The sequence below is a fragment of the Eurytemora carolleeae genome, unplaced genomic scaffold, assembly GCF_000591075.1.
Source record: "Eurytemora carolleeae unplaced genomic scaffold, Eaff_2.0 scaffold764, whole genome shotgun sequence".
NCBI classification, from domain to species: domain Eukaryota; kingdom Metazoa; phylum Arthropoda; class Copepoda; order Calanoida; family Temoridae; genus Eurytemora; species Eurytemora carolleeae.
The window spans coordinates 25,019-36,442 of record NW_019396681.1 but is presented as its reverse complement, the minus strand read 5'-3'; the positions used below and the strand labels follow the sequence as shown (position 1 = coordinate 36,442).

Here is an 11,424-nt window from a genome sequence, read left to right as displayed (position 1 = left end):
GGGGGAGGGGAAGAATCTCAAATTATAATTATAATCTTAAAACTATTACTTAAAGAAAATACCTAGAATTAAAACCCTCGCATATGTTGTTAGTTCTGGTTTCTCTGTTTCGATCGAACACATTCCATGTCACTGGACGATAGCAGAGGAACTGTGGGTCTGAACAGTGAACACAAAGTTAGTAAACTAACAAATACATGCATGATTAAATTTCCATAATATGTACTCTCAGTGCATGTACAGTTTTTTATATCCCTCGAAAATATTGGGAAATCCCTCAAAATTAATTGTCAGCTGAAAAGTGGAAACCCATAAAAAAATTTGGGAAACACCTCATAATGAAGAGGAAACCCCTCAAGAACTTGGGTTTGATGGATTTCCATTTTTCGACAGAAATCGCGGAAACACTTAAAAAAATACTTTTGAGGTTTTATTTTGGTAGGCATTCGTTTCGTTTCCGGTGTGAGGCGTTTACATAGCGCCAATTAGTTTGTTTAAGTCCATGAAGATATCTTATAAATTTAGCATAAAATGCAATTTATTTAAGACTGTATTTTTAATTAGCAAAAGCCTGTTTTAATAATTTTAAAATGCGCTTGTAAGTTAAAATTATTTATATGTGTGAATCATTTTTAAAAAAATACGGTTATTGAAATCTCTACCTGGGTTCATATATACCCTGTTGACATACCCCAGCCAGGTTAAGAAGGTTGGATGAGCTGCAGTCTCCGCCTGAACCTGGGCATCACCCATGAAAAGGGTGTAGTTCACTCCTAATAAAATAATAAAGGTTGACATTCACACTAATAACAATGTTTGACACTGCTTAGGATGCATTTTATTTTGATGCAGATCAGGAGAAGAAGACGACATTTAATCAATATTTTGTGCATTAAATGTTGGTATAAATCAAAATTTAAGTTTAATAATCGTTTTTTGATTCCACAATACTAAAGAAAAAATTGACCCAGATTCAAATCCTGATTCAGTTATTGAACATTTTTTAAAGATTTACTGATTTGTTTAACAAAGCACAATTGTCAAATAATTTTTTTTCTTTTTGAGCTGAAATTTGATCAACCATTCAGAGATCATGAAATTTGTAACAATCATTTAAATTTAGGTTTGAGAGGATAACATTATTTGTGACCCTTTGATCAGGATCTAGGAAGCCAAAATCTTGTGATCAAATATATCGAGATCCGGATTCAAAGCATTGCATTTAATTAATTTTATAAGAACTCATTTCCTAACTTAATTTTAATTCTTGAAATAATACTCTTAAATCAGGAGAATTCAAATTCTGAACCATTTCAATGAAAAAAATGAATTATACGTAAACAAATATTCAAATTTTCATTTCACATTAAATTTTATCTAATATACAAAAAACCGTTTGATTTAAATTTAGCAAGATAAGATTACAATTATAAAAAAAGACATTAACAAATGTAAGATAATTCTCTACCTACAACTTGATGGGGCAAATCACCCATCACCAGAATCTTGTGGTAGATTTTCTTCATGTTACACCTGGATCCGTCAGGATGTATAGGCTGGTTCGTATAGACCGGCTGCAAATGTTCCTGAAGCAATATTTATAATTTAATATTTCGGTTTACAAAACGCAGAGACTCGATTAAGACAACGAAAGTTTGTTCTTTTTGTACTCTTGTATTCATGATTGAAAGGAAAATGTATTCACATTTTAAGTTTCAGAAATGAATTTTAGTTCTCACCACATTTATTGAAAAAGTTTTTAACCCTAAACAGGCTGGGGAGGGGGGAGATTTTGCGCCCCCCCCCCCACTATAGTTTTTTTGACTATAGCACTCTCATTTTTGACACTTATCCCTATGATATTTTGGACTTTTCATAAGGGGGGGGGGTTGGGACGGCCCCCTAGTCTATACATAGATTAAGAACCCCCAGCCTTTATAGGGTTAAACAGATTCCTTTTCCTGGGCAATACAACTATCTGCTTAAAATTTAAAAACCTTAAAAGATAAAAATATCCACAACAGTACAAATCTTTAAAAGAGAACATTTTTTACGCCTCGCCGTAAATACTCTTTTTTGGACAGAATTGTTGAACTTCTTTCTTGCCCGCAATCTTACTTCGGTGCAAATTAAAACTGAGGCAGGAGTGAATATTTACAGAAATTTTAGACGGTGATATCCTCACTGCCCTTTGTGAAACTCACCCAGCTGCGGCAACAGCCAGTAAAGAAGTTTCCAGATAATTAAAGATGGGATAGTTTTATTGTGAAAATGTATAACCTTGACCTATTTTGTATAAATATATAAATACTCATGATTACTTACATCTCGAAATCTGCTCCACAACGACTGTTTGAAATGGAAGTTGCAGAATCTAACCCTGCAGTTAGGCCAGACATCATGAGCAGCCATGGCAGCTCCCCTCTAGAATTATCAGGTGTATACATTTACAAAAATTAACCCCCTCCCCCCTATAAATTGCAAGCTTTTTTAGCCTTCACTATACTTTTTCAACAATAAGTTATTAATTTCACCAAATGATTTACTGATTTAGATTATTACACTTTCTCCTAGGCATAATAATATAAATGTTAGGTCACCTAATGAGGTGCCCCAAACGAAAAATTCCCAAGGGCATATTCACGAGTCAAACGGAAGTGGCAACTTCCTGCTGATCCTTCATGGGCAAGCTATTTTAAGTTTGGAAAACGCCTTAAGGAGAGTTTTTAGTCTTGCATCCTTAAATTTTCTAATTAAGTACATAATCTATTATTATATACAATCTGGGCTCTATAGTACCCTGCAATATATGATTACCTCAAAATCCATTATCATGAGAGGAGGATCTATATTCAAACCATTTGCGACACCCAGGTCCATGATCTTGTTGAAGACAGCTGTATATGCTTCTATATAATACAAAGTACTAGTGTACGAGCACTGGAATGCATGTTTCAATTTGATTGTTTTGACACATTTCAAAACTTATGTTGCGTTGCAACTCTGAAACTGAAATGTAAAATTAAAACAATGGTTTCAGGGTTGCAATGAGGAATTCAATTGTGTCATAATTTTGTTCATAACTTTGAAAAAAAAATAAAAAAACATTTTACCTTTAGTTTTATTCAACATGAGTGCATACGCGCAAGGAATACTAAACCCCTTTACAAAACATAAGAATAACAAAAAAAGCAGGGGTGTATATAATTCCATATTTTTGATTCTTTTCCCCCCCACCCCCTAAATTTTTTTTGAATTCCTTCCCCAAACTTGACAACTCAAAGGCATAGATTAAACTCTTCTTAGATTTATTATAGTATGATCTAAAAAAAATTACTTATTCTTACTTAATTAAACAGTAAAAAAGTCTCCTTCCCTTCTCCTTCCCTTCTCCTTCCCCCTCCTTCCCTTCTTCTTCCCTTCTTCTTCCCTTCTTCTTCCCTTCTTCTTCCCTTCTTCTTCCCTTCTTCCCACTATTTCCCCTTCCGTCCCACATATTAGCTTTTATGTCTTCCGGCAGCCATGAGCCCCCACTATTTCCCCTTCCGTCCCACATATTAGCTTTTATGTCTTCCGGCAGCCATGAGCCCCCACTATTTCCCTTCAATACCACCACATTTGACCCTTCAGTGCAATTTAACTTTAGTTGAGACGGTTAGTGGACATGACGTTAATGCATTGGGTTGTTTTTATTTACGACATTAGAAAAAATAATCCCATGAAGGATTTAACCCATCAGTATTTAGTGACTGCCAATATTCATGCTACACATTTTATTTTCAATTCAACAAGAAAGCAATAGTTTTAAAAGAATGTTTGTCTTTCACGAGACAATTTTTATTAAAAATGTCAGAGGTTTTCCCATAAAACTGAATTCTGAAAGTTTGCTTTAAAGTTTGTTAATATAATGAAGTAATTAACGAAGAGATAAAGATTCGTATCCAAAAAAAGGTAAATGACTGTTAAATGAATCTTACTTAAAAGTTCCATCAACGTTGAAGTGAGTGGCCTCGGACAAAACTCTTAAACTCTCGTCTGATACGAATAGTATGTAACCATCATTCAACTAAAATGAACACTTACATAAGATATCTAATTGATTTCAAATACAGTGGTAGGCAATAATTTAAATATAATGAAAACTACTGTTAAACAAGTTTTTTTCAAATTAAAAGCCTACTGCCGTACAAAACATTGCACTTTAATTTATCCCCATATTAACCCCGGCCTCTCAAAATGGGAGGAGGGGGGGGGGGGGGGGAGTACTGTTACTTCTTTTGAACAGGTTTAAACAAAATTTTACTTAAAAAACTTCTTTAATTTTCAAAATTTATAATTCAACAAAATAATTATAATGCAAAATAAATATCATGCATGTGGTAAGGTGGAGGACGGTCTAATTAATTAGATATGTGTTAAAGTAATCAAAATTAGTCGATAACTATATTCTTAATTAAACTACAGATTTCAAATTAATTTATTTAAAAAGCCATTGATAAATGGATTTGAGAACATGTCACATAATAAATAAGTAAACTAATTGCCGACAACTTCTTTTATCTCTATTTTGACGAAAGCTAAACTAAAATGTTTTTTTTAGCTGCTTAATATAGAATTCATTAGTCTTACGTTTGTCTCTCTGTGTAGAGGTAACCCATCTGGGGTCAAACCCCAGGTTCCTGGTAAAACTGAAACATCCGCTAGGGCCTGAGGGGTTGGTGGTTAAAATTCACGCTGATACTTCAGTAGACTAGATCTTTAGAATAGATATTAAAGAACTGAAACGATTCCAGATTGTCTGTACTGCATAAATAAATATAAAATTCACATCCACTTTGGTTCTTCTTCCTTATTTACTGTAAGACCAATATTTCACTAATTCAGCAAGTTAAATCCAGTATTGGAAAATTTCAATAAATAACATCCTGATAGAAAAAGTTCAAAATTTTCAGAAATAAAGCCATTAACGAAAAAGTGGAAAATGTTAAGAAATTAAAACCATGAACGAAAAAGTTTAGTTTGATTGTATTGGGGTTACTTTTTGTTTGTTTGGGTAGTTTGTGTTATGTTTTTTTTTTTTAATATCTGTTTGTTTTAAAAATTTGTTTTCATTATTTTCTTTGCTTCTTTATTTGTGTGAGTTTTGTTAGTGTTTTTGTTGATTTGTTTGTAATTTCAATTTAAAAAAAAATTTGTTTTATATTTGTTTGTTTGTTTGTTGTATTAAAATAACCTTACACTGAGTGGTCGAAAGTGGTAGTTACACTTGCAAAGGTCACAGGGTCTGCCAATTTTTCATCGTCCCAAGCAGTTCTAATTATCAATGTTATCAGAATTTAAATTAATCATTTAAATTAGTCAATCTTTCAGAGCAGTACATGTCTTCCACAGCTAGAATCAGATTTAGACAGTGCTTGGGATCCGGATCCGTTGGATCCGCAAGATTTTGGGTACCTATGAACTATTGAAAAAAGTGCGATTTAAAAAATTTCTTGATTTCTGAATGGTTCATCAAGTTTTAGCCAAAAAATAAATAAAACAAAAAGACAAAAAATTTGAAAATTGTGCTTTGTTAAAAAATTATGTAAATCCGGAACCATTATTGTCCAGTTAAAATTAAATGGATCATAAGCACTGGATTTAGACCGAGGAAATGTTGTCTAAGAAGAAAACCATGGGTAAATACTAAATATTTTGAAAATCCACCCGTTACCCCCACCCACACCCTACAATTAAATTAATTTTGAAGGTTTTTGTTGGAAATAAAAATGTGTAAATGTTAAAAAGAATAACATGCAGCCAACTGTACACCCAACATGGACAAAAAAGGCCTTGGGGGGAGGGGGATCAAAACACCCATGATGAGGGGAAGGGAAAAGGAAGTTAACAGCGAAATAAAAAGGGAATAAAAAGGGAACGAAAAATTAAAAAGGGTGGGGAAAAAGGAGAAGGGTAAGGAAATGGATGGGTGGGGATGGTGAAAGGAAGGGAAGTGTACAGGTAAGGAAGGGAATGGGAAGTGAAGGAGATAGGCAGGGAAAGAGATAAGAGTAAAGGGGAAGGTTTGGGTAGAAAACTAACATATTTTTAACAATTTTTTGTTTTAAAAAAAGGTTCTAAAAAAAAGAATCAACTTATTTCTTTAAAATTACTAACCTAGGCTTTAGTGCCGGGTTCAACATGATTCTGTTCTGAACTTTCTCAAGAAAAGCTAGGTTACTGATGTCTGTAATTGGAGGGGGGTGGACATCATGAGCCTTACCAATCTAAACGTGATTTATTAATTTTAAACTAATAATAGAGAGTTACACAAATTTTGTCTGCAAGTGAATGTTAAAATCAATTTTTATAATGATAATTAAAGTCTTACCCTGATTAAAGCGTTGGCTGGAATGGGGGCATCTTTGTCAAAGATTTCTGTTAATACCAAACTTGCTTTACACTGAAATTAAAATCTGTTTTTACTTCTCATTCAGTAGTCGTTTCAATAACCCCCTTTTGAGCGATTTTTTGTCCGATTGCCGATCTGTCAAAACATTTTTACCATTTTGGGAACAAATTAACTTCAAGAAAGGGTAGATAAACTTAATTCGCCTAAATACATACTCATGATACCATAATTAATTTAAACAGTGTTTAAAAACATAACTTAGAAATGTAGTATGAGGCTGATTTTTTGCATGCAAACTCAGATTCCTTCAAACCCCAAAAATGCATGTAATATACATAATTCTGAGTTTGCATGCAAAAAATCAGCCTCCTACGACAATTCTAAGTTATGTTTAAACACTGTTTAAATTATCTTCTATTTAAATTGTGAACATGTTCTTTTTGTTTACATTTTAAATGAAAGAAGAAAATATTTTGCGGATTTTAAAAAAAAATTGTGGATTTTCAAAAATAATTTTTTATTTTATTTTTATCATTCATAAACCTTCCCCGGGGTCACGTGAGGTCTCACACAAAATTTGGGCCCGATCTGTTCAGCCGTTTTGACGTTTATTGGATACAAACAAACAGACAGACAGACAGACAAACAAACAGACGGACAAGACAGACAATATATAGATTCATACCGGCTTCTGTCTACACTGATAGTATGCTCGGCCATCCCTTGTATTTCTTATTGAAAATAGGTGCCTAAACAAATGTTAAGTCATTTGAAAACATAACAAATAATAAAGGCCCTTAAACATTAAATGTGTAAATGGGCATGATTAATTCACATCAGTACAATTTCAATCTGATAAGGTATCTGTCATTTATAGCTAAGTATTTAAATCCGTCATTTCATGACTTATTTTTCCCAAGTTCTGACAAATGTAACACAAAATAATATTAGAATTTTGGGTTAAATAAACAATGTCAGAGAAACCTTATGAAGAATTTGAGTAGGACTGAACTGCCTAACGCCGCGCCGATTCAAATTTGATCACAAATTTAAATGCTTCTTTCTCATTAAACTAAGAATTAGGGCAGTTAAAATTCTTAATGTTATAAAGCTTTACTTGATAAAGTCACAGTTAACTTTTAAAGGAAAATTTTTTGCACATAATATTCTTCCATATACAACAATTTATTGCACCAAAATCAACTCTATAATATATATTTTATCAATAGTTCAGATTATGGTTTTGAGAGTAGAAAAGGTTTGTTTTGCATTTTTTGTTGATATTTATCTCCTTGGATCCGGATCCAGGAAGCCTAAATTTTGTAGATCCAACAGATCCAGATCCTAGGCACTATACTCTTTTCTCAGATTGGTCATTTCGTAATTAGCATTCAAGCTTCCATTTATTACGGCAATAGTCATTTTTCATGTTAAAAACAATTCTTAAAATCAATATCTCTTTAAAACTTTTTTATTGGAGGTCGTCTTCTTAAGTTAAATGGAACACATAACCCCAAAAAAAGTACATTTAGGTAAAAAAAAGTGCCAGCTAGCTCAAGAAGATGACTAATAATCAAAAACTATCATAAAATAGATTGTTTTAGAATTTATTTTTACAGTAGAAATGACTATCGTCGTGAATATTGGAAGCATATTGCATGCTTTTTACAAAATAACAGATAGAGAGTATATATAAGTCAAAACTTGCAGTGCCCGTTAGCTATTTCAATTGTAAACATGTTCTCTTTGTGAACATTGTAAACAAACTCCAATCAAAAACTGTCACAAAAGAATTTGTTTTTAGAATTGTTTTTGCATAGAAATGGACTATCGGCGTAATGATTGGAAGCATTTTCCTAGTGTAATTAAAAATAATAGATTCTTAGAAAAAGACAAAAGGTCAAAACTTGCAGTGCCAGTTAGCTAACAAAGACGACCACCCATAAAAAAGTGTCATTAAAATTGTTCTTAGAATTGTTTTTATATATAAAATAACTATCGACTAGGATTTCAAGCTAATTTTTTTTAATCCCCCCCCTTTACTGATTACACCTTACACAAAAGCAGCCTATGAATAATTTTGAAAAAATGAAAAATTTAAGTAACTGGTAATATTTATTCTTTAAATATTCTTTAATATTTTCACATTCGTAGAACCTAAACACAAAATCTACTAAAAATATATTCTTTAAATATTCTTTAATATTTTCAGGATAACAAATGATATAACAAAGGATACATTGGAAAGAATAGAAATGTACATTACTTACCCATCATGCTCGAGAATGTAACCTCCATTGCTTTTCAAGAAACGCATCTATAAATACATTATCAATTATTTGCTACCAACTGTATTAGGTATTTTAAATTTCACGATGAATATATAATATATATAATATCTATAATAAAACTTTCAGTAAAACTTGCTCGAGGGAGATGGTGGGCGAGCCCGACCGTTTGATCTTGATAAAAATACGTGATGTTGTAAAACTAATCCTGATGAAAAGCGTTAAAAACCCCTTTTAAATGTTATTCATTTAGTTGTTATGTATATCAGACATTTCAATCATGAAAATTTTCTTGATCATTCACAAACCTACCCTGTGTCTCTCAAGATTCCACCAAAAATTTGGGCCAAATCGGTTCCGCCTTGTTGCCTTCAAACAAACAGACAAACATACAGAAAGACAAGCTAAATATATATTTAGAGAAAATAGTTATTTTGCTGGAAAATAATGGTCATGTACAAAATTTGTAGGAAGGGGGGGGAGGATGGGCAAAAAATCATTCTCTAGGACGGGCTATTAACAATTACGCTCTATAAATTACTTAGTTAATAAAAAAAAAGGTATATTCCTAGAGAACGATTTTTGGACCCTCCCCCCCTTCCCCCCTCCTATCAATTTTGTACATGGATCTTACAGAAAGTGTCTCAACATAACCTAACCCGNCGTCAAAACGGCTGAACCAATTAGGCCTAAATTTTGTGTGTGTGTGTGGGGGGGGGGGGGGGGTCCAAAAATCGTTCTCAAGGAATATACCAAACAATGTACTAAAAAAATATCAAACCTTAAAACGTAATTCCCAGGATCTAAAGAGAAAGCGGGTGGTGCCAAGCTAATAAATCACTTCTGAAAATATTGGCTTACAGCATTTTCCAGTTTATAGTTGTAAATTTGTCAATATTACAAAATATGTAAATATTCAAAGTATACTTTAGAAGAAAATAAACTATGGCCAATTAACACTAGAATGTCCACTAAAATAACAATTTTTTTAATTTTGTTTGTCCAGATTTAACAAACACAGTGTTTTTATTCAATAATCAAACTGAGAAGCACTCGTTTGCTTTTGCATACCGGCCCATGGGTCGTGAATGTGAAATGCCGCATTGTATTCCCATTTCCCACACTTAGATCGTCTTCTATTTTAAATATTGAGAGGTGGATGCTACATCGATCAGACTAGTGGTGGATTCGGTGGATATTTGTTTGAACTATAACTAACTAGAGATGGAATTCGGCCACCGGTCTTTTGAACTAAGGATTGTTTGAACTATTTTTTTTTTGAACTACTGATGTGACGTCATATCCTGTAGTTCAAATTAACACAATATTTGCTTATTTAAACTATTTTCTTTAAANAAAAAAAACGGAAACGCCTCAAAAAAAAGAGGAAACACCTCAACTTTAAATATTAGGAAACGCCTCAAAAATATTCGGAAATCCCTCAACATTTTCCAGTTTTGAGGGATTTCCCCAAAAAAAACGGAAATTTCTCAAAACCGGTTTTTGAGGCATTTCCGCGTTGAGACGTTTCCGTGTTGAGGCGTTTCCATAGCACCATTTCTACCACATGAACACAGTGATTAACGTGCAGAACAGACAGGAGCTCCAGAAGTTTCAGCCTAAAACAGTTCTGTAGAAACCAAAGATTACAGTTGATTACCGAAGAGTTAAGGATTGCCCTGAGATGAAGTGTCGAGGAAACGGTTAGTTTGCAAATATTTTTATAAAGGCAGGAAATTGATTTTAAAAGATTGTTTCGATAAAATCCCCACCTTGCAACCAATACTTCAATTAAGATATCTTTAAACTTTTTTATCATGTTGCTTACTGATTGTTTTCTCTTAAAATGTTCTTAAAATCTTAGTATTTTCCCAAATCTGATTATATTATAATCTTAACAGATGCTGAATGTAGATAATTTGAGCTGCAGCTCAAATATGGTTGGTTCCACTTAAAATTGTATTCAATTTTTCAAGATTTAAGCTGGCACTCAATTAAAACCGGTTTTTGAGGAATTTGAGACGAGGCTTAATTTTATTAAATTCGGATACTGAATATTAAAACCTGTCATAAACATTTAACTGTAGAATAGTTACTTTTAATAAAGTTATTGTTTATTATAGATTTAAGTTTTAATCCGATCTAAACATGATAAAGTACAAGAGGACTGTGATACAGAGAGTGAAACAACAGCAGAGGAGGGTTCAGGTTTAAATTGTATTAATTGACATGAATACGAAGCTTCCTTAGTTCCTGATAAAAATTAAACTTATCCATGTTTTTTGTATCTAAACAAGTGTTTGATTCTGGTAATTTTATGCAGTGTTTTTCCATTAATAAAATTGAAGAATCAGATGCCCATGCATTTTCAGGGACGTATACTAAAAACAAAAACATGGATATCAGATTTATGCTTAATCAGTAAAAGCATTTAATGGTACGGTTGTGAATGGAACAGACCAATCTTTAAATGGAGTCACTTGAAAAGCATTCTTTTTAGAGTACAGATTGGTTTCAATTATCTCACAATACGGACCTTCTCCTACTTCAGGGCAAGGGGGGGCCGAGCGCTGTGGCCATGAAAGACCTTGAATTAAACAATTTTAAATAAAATTAGTGTTTATGTAAAAATGGCGTCTTTTCAAGAATATTTCTGTTCTCTCAGATCAGATAAACAATCAAACCCAACCTATATCAAATTCATAACATTCATATTAAATAAAAAATATGTAAATAAATAAATAA

At 32.6% G+C, this 11,424-nt stretch overlaps 2 protein-coding genes across 2 annotated transcripts in view; both read right to left on the bottom strand.

The window, feature by feature from the left end:
* The window catches only part of LOC111707311 (uncharacterized), a gene marked incomplete in the record, with an annotated part of 6,154 nt that extends 2,832 nt beyond the window's left edge, over positions 1 to 3,322 (bottom strand). The window contains 6 exon segments of the mRNA XM_023480396.1: positions 63 to 159; positions 663 to 773; positions 1,469 to 1,586; positions 2,326 to 2,424; positions 2,818 to 2,909; positions 3,114 to 3,322. Of these exon segments, the coding sequence (XP_023336164.1) occupies positions 63 to 159; positions 663 to 773; positions 1,469 to 1,586; positions 2,326 to 2,424; positions 2,818 to 2,909; positions 3,114 to 3,213 (617 nt within the window).
* A 656-nt stretch (positions 3,323 to 3,978) lies between these two features.
* LOC111707315 (uncharacterized) lies at positions 3,979 to 9,542 on the bottom strand. The gene is made up of 8 exons (XM_023480399.1): positions 9,461 to 9,542; positions 8,662 to 8,708; positions 7,077 to 7,140; positions 6,371 to 6,442; positions 6,157 to 6,266; positions 5,239 to 5,313; positions 4,630 to 4,756; positions 3,979 to 4,066 (listed from the first exon to the last, which is right to left on the bottom strand). Exons 2-7 carry the CDS (start codon positions 8,706 to 8,708, stop codon positions 4,723 to 4,725), a joined length of 402 nt encoding a protein of 133 aa, XP_023336167.1. The 5' UTR covers positions 9,461 to 9,542; the 3' UTR covers positions 3,979 to 4,066; positions 4,630 to 4,722.
* Positions 9,543 to 11,424: the final 1,882 nt, after the last annotated feature.